The sequence below is a fragment of the Festucalex cinctus genome, chromosome 15, assembly GCF_051991245.1.
Source record: "Festucalex cinctus isolate MCC-2025b chromosome 15, RoL_Fcin_1.0, whole genome shotgun sequence".
NCBI lineage: Eukaryota > Metazoa > Chordata > Actinopteri > Syngnathiformes > Syngnathidae > Festucalex > Festucalex cinctus.
In genome coordinates this window covers 12,281,272-12,305,132 of record NC_135425.1, presented here as the reverse complement: position 1 = coordinate 12,305,132, position 23,861 = coordinate 12,281,272, and the positions used below count along the sequence as shown (strand labels likewise).

The following is a 23,861-nucleotide window of genomic DNA, read 5'->3' as shown; positions in this document are numbered from 1 at the left end:
ATTTATATTCTTCAAGTTGAATTCAACCATTTACTGTCACCGACATTAAATTTCATAAAGTGTGTTTTGTAACAAGTACACGCGAAGTGGAGGATGGTCAACTTGTTTGTGAAATTCAGGTTTTGTAAGCCACAGTAAGGACTAGCAGATCCCTGTAAATGGCGTTTTTGTTGTTTGTTTGTATGTTTATTTTTTATCAGTCTCAGGGGGCAGCCATTTTACCAGTTACTGTCGAGTGAAAATGACATCATAGCTGCTCAGTGCTCAGTTAACAATCAATCACGACTCAACTGTTTTCTGAAGCCGAGCCGTAATTGGTTGTTTTTACCTGAGCCCTTCGCAACTGTGATGTAATTTTCACTAGACAATAAATAACTGCCCCCTGAGATGTATTTAAAAAAATAAATAAATAAAATTACAAAAAAATAAGGGGAAGGGATTTTGATGTTCATATTCAACAAACGAAACGCAGTATTAATCAGAATGTCGTGTTTAGACTAGTGAAGGCGCATAGAACATACTATTGTAAAGAAAATTTTTGGACTTGACTTTGAGGGAAAAGAATTGCCATTATGTTGGACAGATTTAGGCACCTCACACTTGAACAGATTATGTATATGTATGGCATAAATAGAGAATGTACGTAGTACAAAATACATATTGAGATCATGAGAAAAGATGACATTTTATGGAGTGAATAATGAGTACCATGTAATGTCACCATCACCTATTGTTATAATTTTTTTTTTTACACTTAACAAAACTGAAAAAATCAAATCATAAATAAATACTTTAAAAAATAAAATTTAAAAAGTTGATTTATATGCTAATTAACTCATTTGCTCCCAAAGACGTTTTTATGGTTTACAGAAGGCTTTGAGAGCTGGGAATCTTTGACTGTCTCACAGTTCGATTCGATTACGATTTTTGGGTTTTCGATTCGATTCAGAATCGATTTTAGATTCAAGATTTTGATTGACAAATGATTTCTGCTACAATTTACAGATATGCACAACATTGTCATGATCTACTCCAGTCTGCTTTGCAAGACAAAATGACAAATAGAGGCATTAGTGTCTTTTTTTTTTTTTTTTTTTTTTTTGTTTAAACATTTATTAATTTTGTATTGTAAGTACATTATTTGCCACAAAAACAGCATGTGGGTTACAACTGCTTTTCCCCTTCTTCTTCATTTCTAATTTAAATAAAATCGATTTTTGGATTTTAATATCGATTCGATTAATAAATGTAATCTTGATTCTTTTATGAATCAATTTTTTGGCACATCCCAACTAATTACTGCAAAATGGAAAAGATAGAAATATACTTTTTTTTTTTTTTTTTCCTGACTAATATTTTTTTGGCAGGTTTCATATTTTTATAGCAATAGAACACAATAGTCTATGGGCCTTGCAAAATCAGTCAATATCCAGTAAAACAGCCGGGAGCGAAGGAGGTTGCTTCAGTGAAAATGGCTGGGAGTGAATGAGTTAAAATGTGTTGTATTCCATAGAAGATACTAGTAAAGTTAGTGCTCGTTCCTGATGAAGCCAGTTTGTTCCTAAAGGTTATTAAAAGCTGAGATAATGTAGCTGGTAGAAATTGAATATATTTTCCGTCTCTCGCTCGCTCTCCCCTTTTCTTTTTCTGTGTTTCACTTTCATGTCAGGCAATAACTCGTGATGTTCTGAAAACAAGGACAAGACGGGAGACACACAGTGGCAAAGTATGCATTTTTATGTACCAAATACAAGCGACAAAGGCAGCTGTATTCAGCCGCGTCTCGCACTTTTATGTTTATGTACAAGATCTTTCAATACAAAGAATTTGACCTTGATCGAGGCTGGTTAAAATGAGAAAAAGTGAATTATCAAATGTGTTCTTGACATTCTGCAGATATGAGAAACCTTTGAAATGCGGGGCCGCAGACCGATTGATCAAGTGAGCCCGCCACCAAGTCAAGAATACAACAGAAGGTTCAATGTCAAAGCAGGATGATGAACACAGCAGACTAGGAAAGATAATAATATGGCATTTATTAAACAAACGTTTCTGAGAGCATTTTAAAGAAATAAACAAATCTGTCATTTTTCTTCTTCTTCTTCTTATGACTTCACTGTATTGCTTACTATTGATCTAATCCAAAGGAAAAAAAAACACAGATTTAGACTGTGTGCTTCCAACAGTCTCGGATGAATACAATCGCACACAATTTTATTATTTTTGTATTGCATATCTATTCAACAAACACAAATTCCTCATTTGATAAAATAGCCGGCCGCACTGCAGCATTTGAAAGCAACACTTAAATATGAACAAAGAGGGCTGAGCTTGTTTTCAACTCTATTGTTCTTGAGTTAAAATCCTTAAAATGAACTCTGCTTCACTTGAAGAAATAGCCAGACAATTGTGTCTTGAAACTAGCTGTTGTCTCCGCCCCTCGGTGGGGCACTGCCCAACATCCAAGACAGTTGGAAATAATGCAGCCACAACCGAACAAGCTCAACTTGGGCAAAATCGCCATCCGTCATGTCTGATCCAAGCTAGTAATCGTCTTCTTTTCTGCCTGTCAGCAGCTCTCGACAGCATTAACATCGCCTGTGATTTAAAATGCAATTACGCGGCCGAGACTTTATGACCCGCATTTGAGCGGCTTACCATAGCAAAGAGTTGGATTTTTTTTTTTATTGGTTTGGGGAGTTGGAATGATAGGACTTAGTTGTTGTTTGTTAAGTAATTAGTGTCCAGGCTGCGGTGTTTTTCTTATGTTTGCGAGTGAATAAAAGGGCCGGCGGTGGCCTCGGAGAGCTTTTAAAAACACGGCGACGGTGCGAGAGACACACTGATGACAACTGTGAGGAAATCAAGTGTTGCTTGGGCACTAGGCAATATTTCCCTGGGTGTCCTTTACAAAGGCAATGACATTTATTTGTCACCTGCAAAACTGATTGAACAGCTTTGATTTGGTGTTTACGTTCAGTTAAAGATCTGACAAGCACAGCAGATTGCAACCTGAGCTGATGGGATTCTCAAGAAGAACGTTGTGAAATCGGAATTTTACAAATCTAACCCATTTGCGCAAAGTAAAATATGGGGAATTTTGCCAGCCTCATTATTTTGACCCGATATTACACAGGTCATGTCCTGGCGTCCCATTTTTGTGCCATGTGGTGTATGTCAATCACACAGTTGTCGCAATTCATAAAATAAACACACTAAAAGGTAACTTAACTGTTAAATTCTTCCTATTTACTTCCAAATTCACGTTGTTATTCACATCCGTAACTAATCGACATCAAACGAGGCATTGACCGGAACTAGAAGTACTTCCTTCTTTGGCATCTCAGAAGCATGGGAAATGTAGTCCTACTATCCACTGCGGTCTCCATTTGTCAGTCATATTTCGCCGATAGATTTCCAGTGTTACAATGCGTGAACGTCGCAAGGTAAACGGCACAACCAGCTTACAATAGCGGTCGAGACAGAGCAAAAAAGCTTGGTTAATGGTGAGCGCACGGGCTAGTTTAGCTCTGTTGAACTGTCAACCAAGATAGCCTTTAGCATTAGAGATGATCACCCCTCGTCGCCAAACTTACTGTACAGTACGCTTTTGTCTTTCTTCACAGATATAAAATGGGTCATGGTTTTTTTTTTTTTGTTTTTTTCAGAACGTGATTACGCGCCGATCAGCAACCAGGTATCTCAAGACAGCAGAGTGCAAAGTACATTAGCATTTTTGACAGAATGAACACGTTTGTGCGCTCTAAAGTGCTGTTCTGTTGTGTGACTTGGGATGAACAAGGAAGGCGATTTGTGTGTGGGAACTTGGTGAGCATACATCAATCAATAGTGAAGCATGATGTGTATCATGGGGGAGAGGGCACGGGGGGGATGGGGTGGGGGGAGGTAGGGAGTATAAAGCATACATTCAGATGAGATGACAAAAAGTAGTCATGGCAAGAAAAAGTGCTGAATGTTGCTCTTGAGGAGTCCTTCCTGGAAAATTGACTTTTTCATTGCTTGTACCTTGAATTTCATTATTCGTGGGAGATAGGAACCGGGCCTAGCCGCGAGTAGTGAAAAACCGCATATGATTGGAATTTGGCACTCTATAAGAAGCGCGGAGCTGCCAATATGGAATAAACATTTTTGATTCAAACATAATTAAATATATTTGAACATAATTGCAAATATGTTCAAACATACTCGCAAGTACTTTTGAACAATACGTTCAAACATATTTGCAAGAGCGTTCAAACGTCACAAACACGTTTGAACTTACTCTCAAAGACGTTATTCGCAAGTGCGTTCCAACATCTTACAAACGCGTCCGAACATACTCGCGAATACGTTCAAAAGTACTCCCAAGTACGTTTGAACATCTCACAAATATATTTAAACGCAGTCGCAAATATGTTCAAACATACTCGCAAGTGCGTTCCAACATCTCACAAATACGTTTGAACAAACATTCAAAAATACTCCCAAGTATGTTTGAACATCTTACAAATACATTTGAACATACTTGCAAATACGTTCAAACATACTAGCAACTAGGTTCCAACATCTCACATTTATGTTCGGACGTAGTCTCAAATACATTTGAACATCTCACAAATTCGTTTGAAAGTAGTCGTAAATACATTCGAACGTACTCGCAAGTGCGTTCGAGCATCTCACAAATACGTTTGAACATACATTCAAACATACTCCCAATTACGTTTGAAAATCTCACAAACACATTCACAAATACGTTGAAACATGCTCGCAAGTGAACATCTGACACACGTTTCTATTGGCTCTGGATGTTGAATCCATGTCAGAAATTAAACAGGAAGTCAGACGTTTTGGTTTTCCTGGGCTCGTTCTTTGTTTTTTGTTTTTTTGCCTATGCCATCGAATATGAGCGCAGCATGACATAAAATTTTAATCACTCTGACGACTGGCCATGAAAAAGGAGCTTGAAGTTATCCTGCATCTCTCAGCGATCAAATATGAGCAGCAGTCTGAGCGAAGCGACATGAAGTCACCAGATGAGGTCAGCAGGCTTATTTCAGAGCCCGGCCAGCTCTTCCGCTCGACTGATCCTTCTGATACCTTTCAAGCAAAGCACGTCAAGAAACCTTTCATGCGGCCTTAGTAAGGCCCGTGAAGTCACAAATGACTCCTGATGTTCGCGTGCAGCTTGTCCATATCGGCGACTATTGAATTACATTCTAAACAACTCTAAATTGAATAGTTGAGTCACCGGATTACTCATATGGATCTACGCATGGTTCTGCCAAGTGACATTGTGTAGGCTCAAGTGGTGAGAAGGAACAAAGGCATCTATGCTTTACTGGTATGTGTATTTTTCTAAGGACTTTTTACTTTTGAAAACACTAAGGTCTGACCAATATGGATTTTTTTTTTTTTTTTTTTTTCGGCCAATGCCATATTTGGCAGAATAAAATTCCGATAATTGGTCAAATGATTTAAAATGTTATACATTAATATCCGATTAACTTTACAACAGAGGGAGGGGGGGGGAAATCTGCCTTTTTTTTTTTTTTTTTTTTTTTTTAATTTCTTTTGGGGTGGAATGTTGGAATGTGTTCCTTATGTTGTAATGTGTGTAAACACGTATTGATGCATAGTGGTGATTGTTGTTGTTGTTTTTTTTGCCCATTTCTTTTTGGTTGGAATTTTTGAACGTCATCTTTGTTTTATGTTGTAATGTGTATTAAAAAAAAAGTTGGTGGACATCGGCAAAAAAAATAATAAAAATGTTCGATTTTTGACTGTGTCTATGGGGTGAAATGTTCAAATGTCATTATCTTTATTTTATTTTATAATGTGTTAATGTTCATGTGTATAAAAAAAAATAATGATAAAAATTGGCAAACAATAGGTCTATTTTTGCCAATTTTAAAAGTGCTATTTTCAGTCAGGGCCCAATTTCAACCCTGTACAAAAAAAATAGGCTTGTTAGTTTTTTCAACCAGTACAAAAAAATAGGCTTGTTAGTTTTTTCAACCAACAATACAGTTTTTTTTTATTTTATTTTTTTATTTATTTATTTTTTATTTTTTTATAATGTTAGCATAACTTACTCTCACAACAATTACATTTTAAAGGTTTTTTTTTTTTTTTTACCTTTCCGTGACCAGCCTACTTCTTTTACCAGTCTGTTTTTTATTTATTTATTTATTTTATTTTATTTTTTTAAACAGTAATTTGTAACTACTTACGTACAGAGCTTGAGTACTTTTGTCACCTCAGATATCCTTCCACGCAGGCTTCACTGATCCCAAACATTCTGAGCACTCAAGTCTGCTTCTCTGCCCCTGGCCGTAAATTTTACATGAGCGCTAAGCTGCACGGGATGCGATTGTATAAACCGAACAAGGTGTGTGTGTGAAGGCGCTGAACCCGAACTAAAATGGCATGTTCGTTTTCCAAAGCAGCCACTCTCTTTGCTTATTTTCCCCCTCACTCCATCAGAAAATCGCACCAGACGCACCAGAAACTTGAGCGTAGATTTAAAATAGTCACAGCTGAGCTCAAATAGTCCGTAACAATTTTGTATACCCACTCCGCCACATTTGGAGTCTCGTGGCGTTCCACCCTGATTTCCCCGCGCATCGCAATGTGTTCGTAATGAGATTTACGGCACAGATTAAAGTTCTGATTGCGTTAGCCGTTTAGTCACATTATGATGTCACGTCGACATGGGCTCCCTCAGGTGTGCTAAACATGATGGATACAGCGAACAAGTATCTCACTTGCATAACAAGGCCCATCTTATTGATGGAAATGAAAACGAGTACAATAAATTGTGTTTTAACAGTTGGCAACGGTGGACCTTGCTGTGCAGATGTGGGTGAATGCAGCTGTTAGAAAAACGACAGACCTCCGTCTTATGCGCCAAAGGATCATTTTCAAGGAGTGCGTTAAGTAAATCAAAGCATTCTCATGAGGTTGTGGCTTAATTTAGGGGGGCGAAAGTTTAGCGCTGTTTTATGATCTGGATTGTTTTCCCGCAAGATGAGCGTTAGTGCACCTGCGAGTGACTCACAGTGCAAAGTTCGAGCTAAAGAACATTACACACAATTGTTAATTTAGTTTATTAACATAATAAAATTATATGTTTTTTCTTTTTTTTTTCTTTTTTCTTTTTTTCCGTTGTAATCAGTGTCAATGACATATGTTGAATTATATAGCTTGATTGGTTGATTAATTATAAACAAAATTAAATAGTCAAATTGAATATTAAACTATTGGGCAAATCTTTCATGTATTTTTTTTTTAATGTTTTATAAATTATTAATATTCAATTATTGTGTTTTTGTTTTGTTATTGATGTCAAAGAAGTATGTTAAAATCTATTGGTTGATTAATTATTAATAAAATTAAAATATATAATTTTATAATTAAACTACAGTAATATACATATCTTAGATATGGTCTTCTTTTTTTATTTATTTATTTATTTAATTATTGTTTTGGGGGCGGAGCTAAGTTTAGCCTGGGTTGCTAGCGGAAGTTGTTTGCCAAATTTACGTTATCATACGTACATTCAATGCAACATATATGAAACATAAATTTTTAACACATATGTTGTAAGATGAGTTGATCCGATTTTGTGGTACATTTACAGTTCAAACCAATCGTCCTTATGGGAGGGGTTAAATGCCTCACTAGGCCCATTTACTTGTAATATTGTTTAAAAAAACAATAACTTATAAATAAGTGCAAATAAAGGCCTCCACCCATAATTTCAGTGCCTATGGATGCAGGATAATCAGCTCCATGGGGTATGCTGGCATTTTGTCTTGTGTATAGGATTTATTTGTTTGAGGCCTGGCACCCAGATGAGCACTAATCAGTGGGGTTAGCAAACAGGCTTGTCTTCGGCGTAACACCCACAATCCGCCCCCGCGGGACCCCAAGGCTCAACGTTGTGGCTTTGGAATCAGGGCCGGATGCGTACACACGCACGCAAAGTATATGTCCATTTGCAAAGTTGCAAATGGAGGTATTACATTGGAATCGCATACGGAAAGATTTGTTGATTTTGTCCAATACTCGTGTAAACATCTCGCTTCCTTCCGTCCTGGCAGGCCTGGTGGTGAGGGAAGCCAGCATCGAGATCACTCGGCAGCAGGTGGAGGAGCTTTTCGGACCTGAGGACTTCTGGTGTCAGTGTGTGGCCTGGAGCTCGGCGGGGACCACCAAGAGCCGCAAAGCCCACGTCCGCATCGCCTGTGAGTACTCTCGGTTCCATTTCGTCCCTGTACACACATTACATCTTGAGGAAAAAAAAAGAGCAAGATACAAAAATATTATACAGAATTATCATTTGACAACGAATAATTATGCCGAAGGATGTAACTGCATTTCAGAGTCAATCTCAAAACCCAACAAGAAGTCTTCCATTTTGATTATACTTTTTCTCTATTGTGACTTTTTATAGAGGTCATAGTTGAACAAACTTCGGTAAAAATGTATCCGATCTTCTTTAAACTTTGTGTGTCATGTAAAGATGTTTAAGATGAAAAGTTATTGAAAGCTTTTTATTTTTATTTTGTCACCCGCTGTTGCCGTGGCGTGGTTTTTGCAAGGGAAATTGATGCTGTTTCGAATTCTTTTAGAAGCAGAGTTGCCCTTATTTCTAGCCGTTTGGAAGCATTTTGTTTGACCCACATAATATAATAAATACTCTTTGATAATATAAAGGCCAAACCTTCCAAAACAATGAGTAGACGCAGGAAAAAAAGACAGTTAAGGTCACTTTGACCCCATTGTGCAACTGTAAAAAAAAAAGCTTCCTTTTAAGGTTCTAAACCTGGGCAGAAACTCACTTTGCCCGCATTTAAGGCCTGACAAAATCATGAGTATTTTATTATGCAATTATAAAATAATGGCTTAATAGCATTCCCTAGAAGAAAAAAAATAACTAAGCAGTCCTGGCTGTACGTTCCTCCAAAATGTACGAGAAGTTGGATGCAAATGTAACAGCCCAAACCTACAAAATAGTCTTTTGGAGCCATAAGCTAAACCTAACAGGAAGTCCACCATTTTGACTTGACATTGGTTTTTGGTATATTTTTTTGGCCTTTAACAGAGGTCATATTTGACTCCTCCTAATACCTAATTTGTTGGGCCAGCATCTGGAAAGTAAACGGTGTCCCGACACAGTGCCATCGGGTTAATGTTGGAGGAAATGTGGCACTCAGGTTGGTAGATTGAGGAGCTCTTCACCAGATGTGGGACTCAAGTGTCCCTTTGAACACAATTTTATGTTAGTTTCCCTGTAAACAGGGAACCACACGAGTATATACACAGAAAAGAGGCCACGGTGCGTGTTTACACTCGTATTTTCCCCATTGATGGTCTTGATTTGTTCTCTCCACCCACTCAGAAGCATCGCAAAATAGTTTCCAAACGACGAGAGCCTGAGTTTGGGTCTGTTTGGGCTTTTTCTTTGCTCCTTCAAAAACAACCTGACAATCAAAAGAATGACGAAAACCCAGAAGAGTTGACAGTTCTAGTTCTAGTTGCAGCATCAAGGCGATGGAGTTGCAACATAAAGCATGTTACACAACAGCGCATGTGTTGTTGTCGTCATTGCACCTGAAGGGACGTGTCGGTGCACTTTCAACTCCTGTCGAAAGCAGCGTTTGCTCCTTACCGCTGACCCAATTGCCATCATTTTCATCCAAGTCCGGGTATGCCGCTTGTTCAACGTACAACTCAAATGGACCTTTTTGGTTTGGCGTGCCTATCATGTGTTAGCATTAAGCTAGCAGACAAACAATGTATAATGCTCTTTGTTTAGTTCAGTTTAACAGTACATTTTAACTGGGAGTGGCAATAAGCCTTTTGTAAGTCAGGTCACTTGTATCTCAAGGCATAGGGCTGTGAAATAGGTGAAAGCGAGGGCTGTCGCTATCAAATATTTTCCAATATTCCACTGAATAATGACTTTTTTTTTTTTTTTTTTTTCCCTCAGCCCTAATGTATGCGCTGCATCCAAAGTTGTTAAGGGAGCATATGGCCAGCTAGCGCCTCAGCTGTTGGTTGGCTAACGGCATGCTAACAACAAACGAAAGGGAGTTGGCAAACTTGGACACCGAACCTGAGAGACGAGCTAGCTTAGCGCCATCTAGGATGAGGCTAGTATAGGGCGTTCCGGGCTGGCAGATTTGGCCAACCTTGTCCCGGTAGTACACAGGTCCTGTCCCTGCATCCCCTTTTTTTGTCATGTGTACATCAATCACACAGTTCATCATGATTCACACAATAAACCCATTAAAAGGATTTTTAAATCTTACATTCCTTCCTATTAACTTCTAAATTGACGTTAGTCATCAGTTGAATCCACATTCTATTAGTAGCATGCATTGATCAGTACTAGAATTATTTCCTGCTTTTGCATTTAAGAATCATGGGAAATGTAGTCCACTGCGGTCGCCACTTGTCTGTATATTTCAAATGTTAATAATATTAACATTTGACTTAAATACTTAACTTACAATAAATCACACATTTTATATCTGTTCTAAATGTACAATATATTTTTTTCATACTCTTGTTAACATAAAAGTGGAAAAAATGTTAAACTAATAGAAATATGACTCCATCTTTTAGTCATTGATTCAGTAATTTCAGAATAATTGATAAAATTGAGATAAAATTAAAAAGCTGTACTGTACGGTAAAAAACGAGTGTGATATTGAGTTGTATTGAGGTGATTTTTCTGCCACTAGATGGCATAATTGCATTTGTCAGACGTAGGTGACAGCTCAGTGCGTTATTCTTTTCATATGAAAATCTATCCAAACTTTAACATGAAGTAACTTGTGAAATTCTGCACATTTTTAATGCAACTTGACCCCAGTCTCCACAAATACATGCATTATCATTATATTTATTATGGACGTGTGTGCTGCGTTGCAACTGGAATTCCCCCAGTACAGGCTTTCCAAGTAAGGAGCAGTCATTAATCGCACGTAAGAAAAAATAGTGTTGTTAAAGGAACTTTAAAATTACTCAAAATTAATGCGCTAATTTTGACACCCCGTCAGATAAATGCCGCAGTCAAAGGAGGTTCAAGTAAAAAAAATTTCACTTTCCATGCGTTATGCTAACTGGTGTGTGCTACACTCCAATATATTTGAATGAGATGAGTGAATTTGGCTTTGTAAGCATATGATCAACAAAATGTGCAACATAAGTACACTCTATTTACTATTTTGATCAAATTTGCATCAGGATTCATTGTGCTTGCGAGAGGCACCACAAGTATACTTTTCTTGAAAATCGACCAGTGTTTCATCCAAACTTGTGGCAAAGAGAAAGGAGGTCACATCGACTCGCTTGGCTCCACTCCGGCTATCACTTGGACCTAAAGCGGACTGGCAGCAGCTCTGCGCAGCCCGTCCACTCGCTGCCACACTTTCCCTCTGTTTCCACCTCTGTTATTCCAGAACGGAGCGTCGGATCCACGCCTGTCGCTCCCCCACTGAGCCGTCCCCCGCTGCTCCGCCTCCTATAATCACCCATGATGAGCAGCCTGCCAGCGCTAACCCATCCCTCAAATCACAATGGACCCCCCCTCCCCCTTCTCCTCCCATTAGCTCCCGCTGAATGGATTAGCTCCTCGACCGGTCTCGCTCCCCGGATGGGCGTCATTTCACAGCCAGACTCGATCCCGTTAGTATAATGGGGAAAATGGCCTTGTTTTGCTCTCCTCCTCCCATCATGTGAACATATACACTTAAATCAGATTGTGAGTCACAGCCAGTGCTGGCGAGTTAAGAGCTTGTCGTGCTGGAGATGTGCCTTTCAGACGCACGGAAATAAAAGCGTTTGGCGCGCGTGCGTGTCCGCTGGAGGACAAACAAACGCTCAAATTCCTTGTGATAGCCTGCCCCCATTCAAGAAATTACTTACAAGAGTCACAATGAGTGTTTTTTTTTTCTTCCACACAGAGCAGATGAAACAAATGAATCAAATCAATGCCTTTGAAAAGATGCAAAGAAAGCAAGTTGATTGGGTTGAACTGTTTGTGTTTTAGGAACAAAACAAAATGTTTCACGGTTCCCAAGAGTATCACCAAATTGCTTGGAAAGGACAAAAAAACATTAGAAACACCCAAAAATGTTCCCTAAGGCGCTATATGCAGGGTAATGACTGAACTAGTCCAACAGCTTTTTTTGGCAGCTCACATTCGACTCGAGTGTTGTGAGGAGCAAATAACAAAGACGTTGAATTCGAAATAACCTCATTTGCTTGTGAGTCATTAGGACTATAGTAGCAATTAACGGTCCTCGCACTTCTGCGTCATGGCAAATCTTTCAAACTTGAACATGATTCTGCTCACATATTAGATGGCATAGACAAATAAGTGCACACAATTTAGTGGCGCATATCTGTCTAGTATTAATGCATCCAACTGGGGCTCTTCATTAAATTCCATAGTAGGTAGAATTTATCAAAAAAATGGCTGCATCAAACCAAAATGGCTGATAACCAATTAATGGACCAATTACTTAAAAATATATATATAGTTAATAAAATAACTTATGTTTTGACATTACAGCAATAAGAATGTGAATCACTGTAGAACACTTGTCTATTTAATGATACTTTGCCTTTAGAAGTCATTATAAATCGTCAAAAATCGCCCAATTATTATTATTATTTTTTAATGTCATTATGATAGTTCAAAAAAATAAAATAAAAAAAAGAGCAATGATGATAAGACGTTGACTCGGTAAGACTACCGAATGAACAATTCTGAGCTCGTGGAAAAAAAAAAAAAAAAAAAAAAATGATTGTAAAATTTTGTAATGTATTGATGTGTATTTAACAGAAAATCGACAAATTGGTTAAAAAGAAATCGGCTCATTTTAGAAGAGCTAATATCGACTGATTAAATTGTCTGGTTGATTCCAGCGCTTAACTATTGGAAAATAAAACTACCGTTAAATAATGATTCACATAAAATAAACGACAAAGTAAATAATAAACATGTATTATATGCTAAAGTTAAATACAGCTGTATACTGTACTGGCTTTTAAAAAAATGCCACTGTAAACAGTTTGCGTTTTTTTTTCTTAATTGCGTTCTGTGGTTTCTAGTTTGATGGAAACATCCCCAAAAAACAATATTACCGTAAATGTTTTTTTTTTTTTCCTCTAGTGTATCACAGTGTAAACACTTCACTCTCCTCTCTTCCCATCATACTTTTATTAACAGATGCAGACGGCAGAAAACCTCCTTTCAACTTCAACTCACAAAAAACACTCTTGATGCAAATTTTTGGATTCACCCTTATTTTCATTTTTCACGCCCACTCACCTCCTTGCCTTTCCTGCCCTTTCTTTTCTCCCCGTTCCTCTCCATTAGCTGCAGTGTAGTCTTAAATATGCCCGTCAGTCAGTCGGTCCATTCAGGTTTCATAGCAACCTTTTATGGAAATGACTGCCACCCCAACCATTCTAGCAGTCATTTTACATGAACATTTTTTTTTTCATGTTCCCCCTGAAGACGGACAGGTCATGTTCCTTAGTTTGCTTTTTTTATTGTAAGAAAATATTAGTGTTACATTTTATGACTTGCAGGTGCACCATTTAGGTGTGAGGGAGTGTCTATGGCAAATGGCCCAAATAGACCACTGTTGTAATTTTATAAAAACATAGTAGTAGTGACAGAAAGTAGACTGTAAAGAACTAAACGGTGTTTCCCGTATTTTTTTTTCACATTCTTGCTTCAAATGGGTACTGTGCCGCCACTTCTGGTGTGTGCACCTATAGGCCCCCAGAGGGCAGTATAATACAGACATGGTGACACAAATAAAGAAGTTTCACAACTGGCTTAGTAAGCTGCAGGCACATTATTCATTTTCCCCCCAGTGATAAAGAATATACGCCTGTGAGTATTGTTATTTTGAAAAAAAATATCTAATAACGGATTAATTGAGAAGAATATAAATATAATACTCTTGTGATTCCTCATGGCTTACAAGAAATATATGAATTACACGTAGAAAATTTTATGGTTTTACAACACTTTATCATTTAATATTTGTTTAACTCTACAACAGAGAGAAACATTGGCCACATTTTTGACGATTTTTTTTAATGTTTGTTTTAAAAGAACAATTGGCAAAAATCAGCAAAAAAAAAATAAAAATTCCGATTTCAAAAGCGCTAATATGGTCCGATTCGTTGAATGATTGAATTGAATGATTGAATGAAAGATTAACTCATTTGCTCCCAATAACGTGTAAATACGTTTTTTTTTTGTTTTCTTCTTTTAATGTTTTAAGTGTCTCAAAGACGTATTTATACTTTTTTTTTTTGTTTGTTTTTTTTATGCTAGAGCATACAGAAGGCTTTGATGCAGCCTCTCAACTGCAAAGAACAGTTGCAGAAATGGTAGCTCAATTACTTAAAATTTTAAATAGATTTGTGAAAACTGATGAAACTTAGCTCTCTTCTAATGATAATTGCTGCAAAACGGAAACAGAAACATACTTCTTTTTTTTCCCTGATGAAAGAAGAGACTTTCATTTTGATTTTATTTGTTCATTTTTCCTTTCGGACAGCATTGTGACAAACAAACATTTCATCATACAATTTCAACATGTAATAACCGAAAAGAAAAAGGGCTGGCAGGAAGAAGCATAAAGCTTATAATTTCCCGCCCCCATACTATACTAGGACTCAGAAAATCAAACAACTAGAGTTAAAAGTCAGCAGGGATAGATAATAAATGTTCACTCAGTTCATCATTTCCATGATATTAGTTATCCAGTTGATTGCGTTTGGAGTCTTTTAGTTCAGGCAAATAGATTATTAAAAGTTCAAAGTTCAATCAGCTCATCTTCACCAGTGATTTGATCGCATGTAGTTCGTGTTCCAGACAGTAGATCCGTTCCAATAGTTTGTTGATCACTTGTTGATTGATACCATGTAGATTGACTCAGTCCAGTAGCTTTAGATAACTGGGCATAATGAAGGCCATGTGTCTGACCACACCTTCAGTCAGATCAGTCTTCATCACGATTTCGGTTCATCGCGGTCTCCAGTCCAGCTTTTCTCTCCAATTCTTTAATCGTTCTTTTGATAGGTTCCATGCTTTTATAGCAATAGAGCACAATATTCTGTGGGCCTTGCAAAATCAGTCAAAATCCAGTAAAACAGTCGGGAGCGCACAGGATTGCTTCTGTGAAAATAGCTGGGAGTGAATGAGTTAATCGTTGGGCCCGATTTAAATATAGGAACATTCAATGGAAAAAAGCTACTTTTGAATAATGTTTCAATCAAAATATATGCCACAATAAAAGGTTAAATAGAAATTAATACTTAAATAATTTAAAAGCAAACAGGTGGTAAAGATTAAATCATTAAAGTGAAACACAATGAACTGTACTGAGACAGTGGTTCTTTGGCGTACCACTAGAGGGAGCCAACGTACTAATGTGTGATAACAACTATAACCATCGTTGATGTAGTCCAAAAATTAACACACAATGTGATTTTCTACATAACAGACCTGAGGAAGACCTTCGACCAAGAACCGCTCGGGAAGGAAGTGTCACTAGAACAAGAAGTGTTGCTCCAGTGCCGCCCGCCTGAAGGCATCCCAATGGCTGAGGTAAGCCATGAGCCAAAATATTATTGTTAGCCTTTGTTTTGGTTTTTCTTTTGCACCGTTTGGGCAGCAGGTATGGACATTTCTTTTCCACTGCCTCTTTCTGGCCTATTTCGTATGTATGGTTAACACAGTTCATAAAATTTGATGGTTAGTGAAGAAAAAAGAAACAAAAAAAGAAAATTAGAGTCAAACCAGCTGTGTCCCTATGTTACTTCCTCCCAGTCTACAGTAGAACATTATAAAAGTGCATTTGAAAAGGCTCACTTGAGATTGCAGGAACATAAATAGAGGATGAAAGACGAGATTGATGTGGGGTAGTGGAGGGGCCACTCTGGCGTACGTGCGTGTGTGTGTGGGTGTGTGTATGTGTGGGGGTGTGTGTGTGTGTGTGTGTGTGTGTGTGTGTGTGTTTTGTGGTGGGTGGGGGTGTCGGAATGAACCCTGTCAAGGCTTGTGATTGACCTGGAAACGCCGAGTTAACCGAGTGGAACTGCACAACATTTATCCGCGCTCAAAGTGCTGACAGGCTAAATGGCCCAAAGTTTCAGGCGCTACTCGACAGACTGTCCTTAAACAATCCGTCCGGGCTGCAACCGCGGCCGTAAACTGTCTGCGGCGTCTTCGCCAGCTCTTCTGCGGATTTGCTTGGTGCGGCGATTGAGGGCACAGCGGGGTGCTTCGCTAACTCAAATGGATGACAATGATTGGTCAGCGAAGGAGATGAAGGACTTGTCGCTAAAGTGGCCATCCTGTGGATGCGTTTTTCAGTCTTTGAAGGAGACATCCATTTATTTTCTAGAGCGCTTGTCTTCATTTGGGTCACCAAAGATCTGGAGACAATCTGTTGACTTTTGATGAGAGGCTATTTATTTATGGTACCTACAATATTGTACGGTAACTACAATTGGCGGATCCCCAGTGGCGTATGTTGTGATCATCAACGGATGCATTTCTTAGGTTGCCAGTCTAGTTTAGCATGTACAGAAGCATGCTTTCAAATTCTTTAATTACACCCCATTACCTCATGCTAAAAAAAAAAAAAAAAAGACAAAGGTTCCATTGCATCATTTATTTTTCCCATCCCTAAACTTAAACACAGCTGGACACAGGAGAACCTTGTAGTGAGCGGAGAAAAAAACAGATGTGCAGGGTCTTTGGTTTCATCTGGATCTAGAGAAATACGTTGCAGACGCTGCGACAGGAAAGCTCTGTCATATTTCTCCCGCCGACGAAGAAAAACACGGCACGGAGAAGATGAGATGTTTTGAGTTGGTGCGGTTGGTTGGTTGGCTGCACGGCCCACTGCGGTTTAAGCCATAAAAACCCAAACACTCGTAACAATTTTCTTATTAAATCGTGCTGACTGCATGCAATTGACTTTTAGACTTACTTCTATGGTGTTCCTATATCGTCCTGCTTTGTAGTTAGTTCAAAACACGTGTGCTTGTTGGGATTGTAGTGACGACTTGGTTACTGTTCTCCTGAGAATTGAGTTGAATTTTATACATAAAGCCATGAACTGTCTGTCTGGCTTGCTGCCTACCATGAGCAATTTTGCAATCCAAACCAACTGGTCTGGATTGCAAAACACATTGAGTAGTGTGCTTCTTCAGTTTTTATGTCAACATTATTTTATTTAAGTTAAAGTGACCCAAAGACGATCAAAATCACCAATCACTAACAACCAGCAACAACCAAATAAGAACCAATAATGTTCAGACCCTCTCTGTGTCCTCTATGTCCAGCCTATGACGGGCTAAAGAACTAATGAAAACAACTTCCTGGAAATGCACCGTCATTGTTGGCTCTTCTTGCGCTCATTGCTAGAATTCGGCTTTGGAGAAGAGGAAATGTGTGAGTGACATCTGTGAACTTGTACACAGACTCCGTCATCCTGCTGATCAAGCGGCTTTCTTGAAACTTTGTGATTCTAGAGAAATCAGTTCTTCTTGCAAGATGAAAGTCGGGCTTTTTGACTTTGTGAAGGAATGAAGCTCTACGGACTAAACTTTACCGGACTTCAGTCTTTTCTTCTGAACTTTAACATTTTCTTGTCTCTTTTCCAGTCTTCTCTTCTGAATTTTAAAATTTCCTGGACAATTTAGACAGTTTTTTAACACTGAAAAGTGTAGACTGAGAAGTCTTTGGCCCAAGTACTGTGAAAAGCTTTGGACTTTCAGACCAAGCCACACTCATCCGCAAACTGGCTTTCCACTTGGTTTCACCTGCTTTAGATCCGCATTACCATCTTTGAAATTGACTCAATGATGAGGATTACTGTTGAACGATGAGACTACTGTAGGAGGAACAACAGCGTGGGTGATTTGGCTGAAGACTGTTTTGTGCTCTTTCTCTGTAACGTGGGACTTCTTGCCGAGAGGGACCGAAAAATTGAGTAATAAAGATGAAGACAAGGACGCAGAACCTTTCCTGAGAGATCCTCGGCGAGACTCTTTCATTCGAATCGTAAGAGCTTCCTCGCAAGTAACCCTCGACTCCTTTCATACGCGAAAATGCGCGTCGGCCTAATAAAACTGCTCGGTGGAAGAATGTGGTTTTATTGTTCCTTCTCTTCTACCGCCTCCTCCGTCTCCTCACTTCAGAGCTGAGAGAAAGACGAGGGTTCAGAGGTGAACGCGGCGCTCAGAGCTGCCGCTGCGCCTCGTTTCTATGGGAGCCGGACGTTAATTCAGGCATCTCCTTGGTCAGTCGGGGTCCTGCAGTGTTATCGTGGGTAAAGAGTCATTCATACTCCGCGGGGGTGGGTGAGGTTGTTCTGCCATGATTAAGTCCACTGGCATTGCTGAGAAGAAAATGACTAGGTCAACCAAGAAAAAAAGTCAGTCTGCTGTAGTTTGGATTAAATTGCTGGAAAGTAGATGCTGGTGACTAAATTGATTCACACAGACTTTTGGGCTTAAGTGAAACAAAGTTTACAAAAATAAAAGGTCTGACTACACCTTTGGCAAACTACGTCCAAAGGAGAATGTATTCATTACACCAGGTACTCTTAAGCTTTCTGGATTCTGGGACTGCTTACCCTAAATATTCACTCAAATAGTCAGAAAAGAATGTAACCAAATTCACTTGATTCTGGAGGCCTAGCTAGGGCTGGTCTAGTCCCTTTCTAACTAAAGCTTGTTGCAGAACTAATGACGTCTGCTTGGTGGAGAGGCAAAGCGTTTTCTAAGAAAACCAGAACAATCTAGTTGCGATTGATTCAATGCCCTGAGAACTTTGTGGGCTTACTTGAGTTTTTGTTGTATCTTTGGGCTTACCCTGACTGTCACCTGTGTTCGCAAAATGTTTCCACACTCACACTGTGCTTATTTTTTCTTCTGGGAACGAACGTGAAAGCTTTTGGCTATTTCTACGATCAACTGAAATTTCTTGACCTGGCTTGATTGTGATCGAATCGGGGCAAACTCTTGTCACTATATTTAGCGATTAAATAACTTTGTTAAAGTGGACGTAGCCTTAGGGTTGATCACCCTGACTGTAACGCTTGAGTTCCAGAGTTGTCTACCATTTTATGCCTCCCAGCCCTCTTTCAGTGGAGAGTAGAGGTACTTTATGTCACCTAAGTGACTTCTTCGCCTCAAAGTGTCGACAGGGGCGACTGTCAAGAAAACCACGGCTTGAGGAGCTCGTAAAAGACAAGGTGTGTGTTCATTAAAGTGACCCCCGGAGAGCAGGGTGTCAGGAGGCCGCTTTCAAGCCTCTGTGGCAGCCGAGTCAAGATTGACCTCCAGGCGCTCACTTGTCAATCATGTCGAGCTTTGTAGGAAAATTGCTGCGCTTGACTCTAAAGTCCTCTGGAAATCATTACGCTACCTTTTCGAAACATGTTTGAAACAGAAGGAGGCAACGACACTACTAAAAGCAAGTGCTTCTTTGTTTATATTTCCAAACAAAGCGGTGAAAAATGCTCGTTTCTCCTGGCAATCTGGAACTGTTGGGAAGGTGAATTGCTTTGTGCCAGGTGGTTGCTTATTTTTTTCTTTTAATTTAACATGGAAATGAGGTTTTAATGAGCGGATTCTCGTTTTTTAAAGCCAAACACTTTCCTAATCACCCCAAAATGTGTTGGAGGACATTTTTGAACTTGAGTCGGTGTGCTTGTTTATATCTGCGCTGCTCCTCAAATGACATCCACGCTTTAATGTGACTCTTCAAGCAGCCCCCACAGGATAAAAAAACAAAAACAAAACTCTGTATTCGTGATGCACATTAGTATGGATTGTACAAATCTTACAATGTGTGTTAACACAGGATAACATATCGATGTTGGCTAATTTAATATAGCCTACCGTCACTAGTGAGAAGGTACTGCAATACCCCAGTAAGTGATTAAGGACAGAAGCCACCTGAACTTTCAATCACTTTGAAAAATGGTAAAGAAATAAAGACATGATACATGAGCTACTGATAGCCAAATGACTCGCCAAGTCACTCAAAACACAGACTGGCTAATGTGTTAGCATATCATCCAGCAAACACTACACTATCATTTGCTGGCCAAACCCCACCTTTTAAAGCCGTAAACAGTCAACATAACATGCTACAGTAGAACGTGATGAAAATAATACCTGTACCTTATGCATCATATTGTTTAATAATGCAAAATTAATGATTTGTGAAATACTCCTGAAAAAATGATTTGATAGCTGAACTGAAACTTCAACTTCACCATAGTTCCCTGACAACAAGTATTAAAATCACAAGGTTAAAAAAAGATGAGTGAAAATCCAAGTCTCATGGGAAACACCTTTCAGAACCCTCAAAAACACACAGTAGAGCAAAGCACCTCTTTTGCCATCTCTCCTTCTGTGTTGTGAATATTTTCACAGCTTGACATTTCCATACTTGTCACGCAGGCAGATGCGCCACATATGGTTCAGTTACCTCGCCGTGAACAATTGAATAATTAGCTTGTAATATATTTTTTCTTTTTTGCAGCACGTCCTCCAGGTGTGTCATTTAAGGCGCCTCAGGGCAGATACAGCGAGAGCTCACACACACTTGCTGCACAGCACAGCAACTACCCCCCCCCCCAAAAAAAAAACACCAGCCCCTCATTCTATTTCTGACAGAACACTGATGAGTAATGAAAGGCTTCGTCTTGCCCAGGCTCTTAACAAGTGAGCCGATTGTATATCGTGTGCTCCATTTAACTGTATTTGGCTAATTTGAAATGTGTTGGCGTGCACCATTCCACACTGTGGTCTGTGCCACATGGGCCCCCGCAATAAAAATAAATAAATAAATAAATAAATAAATAAATGTCAGTGCTCATCAATGCAGACAGCTAAATGCTACATCCACCCAAAAAGATTATTCCTACATTTACTTTTAATGTTAAAAAAATCTTCCTAAACTCAACGCTTAGGTTGGGGGGGGGGAACAAAAAAAACTTGTCTTTTCTTTGTTGTCATGGCAACCCCGATTGTCAAATTTAGCACTTTATAAACCACAGACCAGCCGAGACTCCTCTCGTGTTGGTGCTAATGCTAACTCGACCTTTCTAACAAGTTGCATATTTTTGTGTTTTAGACATTACAAGTATTAGGGCTATTTAGAATTGAATATCCTCCTAACGATTGTTCCATCGATTCCTTTAGTAATCGCCCTGTCAAGTTAGTTTTAGGGATGAAACGATATCCAAACATCAAGATACGATATTATCATGATATTGTCATAATACGATAATTATCGCAATATTTTGGGGAGGTTGGTGATACAAAAAAGGTCACAATATTGTAGAAAAAAAAACAATATTGTACTTTCTTACATTACAGTAATGCATATAAACAACGTAAATCTCTAATAACACTTGATATTGAGGCACTTACTTGCTAATGCAAGCACATATTGAGGTCCTCCACATATATTGACTCGGTTCACAAGGCATATTACGTTCCCTTTCATTTGACCGTTAGTGTGAATTTTAAACATATAAGGGCCAAAACATGCCATATAAAAATTAAACTGCATTTAAAAAAAAAAAAAAAAAAAACTAGCCACCAGAGGGTACTAGAACTGCACACATGAAAATCAAGTTGACTTTTTAAAAATATGTGCTGTTTTTATTATCATGACATGATGACTGCAATATTGTAGCGATTTTAAAATTGCGATTTCACAATATTGCCATTGTCATCCCTAGTCACTTTACACTCCCGCTCGATCACTGCTTAGCCGTATGTTGATTATTGCAGTTCCATGCTTCTGTAGTGGTCTTATAGGAATTAAGTTCTATGATTAACATAATTGCCCGAACGTTTTCTAAAAACAAGAGACATATTTTTCAACAATTATGATAGTGGGCTAACTATTTTTAAGAATACAATTTCGAGCAAAAATAAAAAAGACAAAATGTCTTCCCTTTTGTCATTTCCTCAAACCCAAAACTTTGAGAAGCCCTGTACCAAACACACTAAAAATTTCCAAAAATAGTCAGTGCTGGTGGTGGTATGCATGGTGAGCAGAGATTGAAGATAGGAATTTTATTAATCATAATTGTCATGTTAGATGTATTCTATAGTGTTTTTATGAAATAATTTGCTGTGAAACATATGGATCAAAGGCTGTTGTCACGGTAAAGCTACTTTTTATCATTTTTATTATTATTATTATTGCTGGAGCAAACTTCTCTTTGAGAGACAGCCTTGATTTCAAGTCATCACATTTGACCTTCTATTGGATGTGATTTGTCAAGCACTCGGTACGTTTTTGTACTTTCTATATAGGGGCCGGCTCACATTGAATGCTAATCATCTTCCTCCTTTTTTTTTGTTTTTTATTATTATTTTTTTTTTTTGCCTTTAAGTCCACTCCGTCATGATGTATTTTCCTCCTCCCTTAACGCTCGTGTTTGACTCGCCGTCTCTGTGACTTGCCGACATGTGGCACTTTTCCCCCGGTTAATGACAAAAAAGATGTGCCAATTACCTCTTCTGGAAGTTCCACTGCCAATCAGGAGCTAATGAGGGGTGTGTGGGGGGGAGAAAAGTTGCACGATTTGTGGAGAAATGTGATGTCGAGTCGGGCTTACCTTCTCATCTCTGCTTTTATTAATGAGTCCTAATTATAGTCGGGCGAGGCAAAATGTGAGGACTGCACCATTACTTGCTTTCGATCTCTTTCTCGCTCTACTACTGCCTGTCCCTCGTCTACAACCCCCCCCAAGCCGCATCCTCCCCAACAGCGCCACATCTACACTGAAAAGCTCTTTTGTTAAATTTTTAATTACCAGCCCTGTATCAAAGTGCTCTTGACATCCGAACGCGTCGCGTCTACAGAGGCCGTCGCTGTGATTGGTGCAAAAGAAAAATTGGACAAGGAGCTTTTTTTTTTTTTTTTTCCCCTACAGGCTGTCAGTCTCGTTTCGGAGAACACGACTCCTCGTCGTCCTTTATTTGTTCCATTAGGGCACAAAATGGCAAATCATAACATTATTGTTAGTAATCACATTTTATTCTCATCGCGCAATGAGGCACTCCGACTAACAATGAGTGAATCTTTGGCAATTTAATGAGAATCTCGGGATGGATTTACACAAACTTTAATTCTTGTTATTTAATTGTGTCTTCCTTTTCCTTTAAGTAATATGTGGTAGAGTTTTATTTTCATTGTTTTAAAAAAAATAAATAACATTTTTTTGTCTTTTTTTTTTTTGAACGGATTGACACTTCCATTCATATCAATGTGAAAAAGTCAATTTCAGAAACTCGCCCTTGCCAATATGGTAACTGCTCATACATGTCTCAAAATGGCGCCAAAGCACTAATTTTATAACAGACAGTGCCTTGACATGCCTAATAGAAGATGCTCCCGTCATTTCAATGTTGTTCCATGGCACCAAGATCAAGCAATACTTTATTTTAACCAGTGCTTTGGTCCCATCTTGTGGCAGAGAAAAGTTTAAATATTTCAAATATTAGAGAATGTATTGTCAGAAAATATGCAAGTACAGATGCCTAAAATATGCTTAAATACAGTAGAGATGCCACCACTGAAAATGAGACTCATATAACCACCGAATTGTTGGAGGATTCTCAAAATCAAAACCTCTAAAAGAAAACAGTTCAGTTTGAAAACAGGCTGGAAGTTTGTCACGAGGGAATTAATGTCTGATGTCTGTGTAGTAGGAAAACATCGTTTTGAATCCACCGTCTATTTCCATGTGAACACAGAAAACAGTGAAACCCGC

General features: G+C 38.7%; 1 protein-coding gene across 4 annotated transcripts in view; it reads left to right on the top strand.

The window, feature by feature from the left end:
* Positions 1 to 23,861, top strand: part of unc5cb (unc-5 netrin receptor Cb) — a 150,688-nt gene that overhangs the window by 94,428 nt on the left and 32,399 nt on the right. For all 4 annotated transcript variants that reach the window (XM_077496818.1, XM_077496816.1, XM_077496817.1 and 1 more), the window contains exons 3-4: positions 8,103 to 8,246; positions 15,546 to 15,649. In XM_077496818.1, coding sequence (XP_077352944.1) covers positions 8,103 to 8,246; positions 15,546 to 15,649 — 248 coding nt within the window. The remainder of the gene's footprint in view (positions 1 to 8,102; positions 8,247 to 15,545; positions 15,650 to 23,861) is intronic.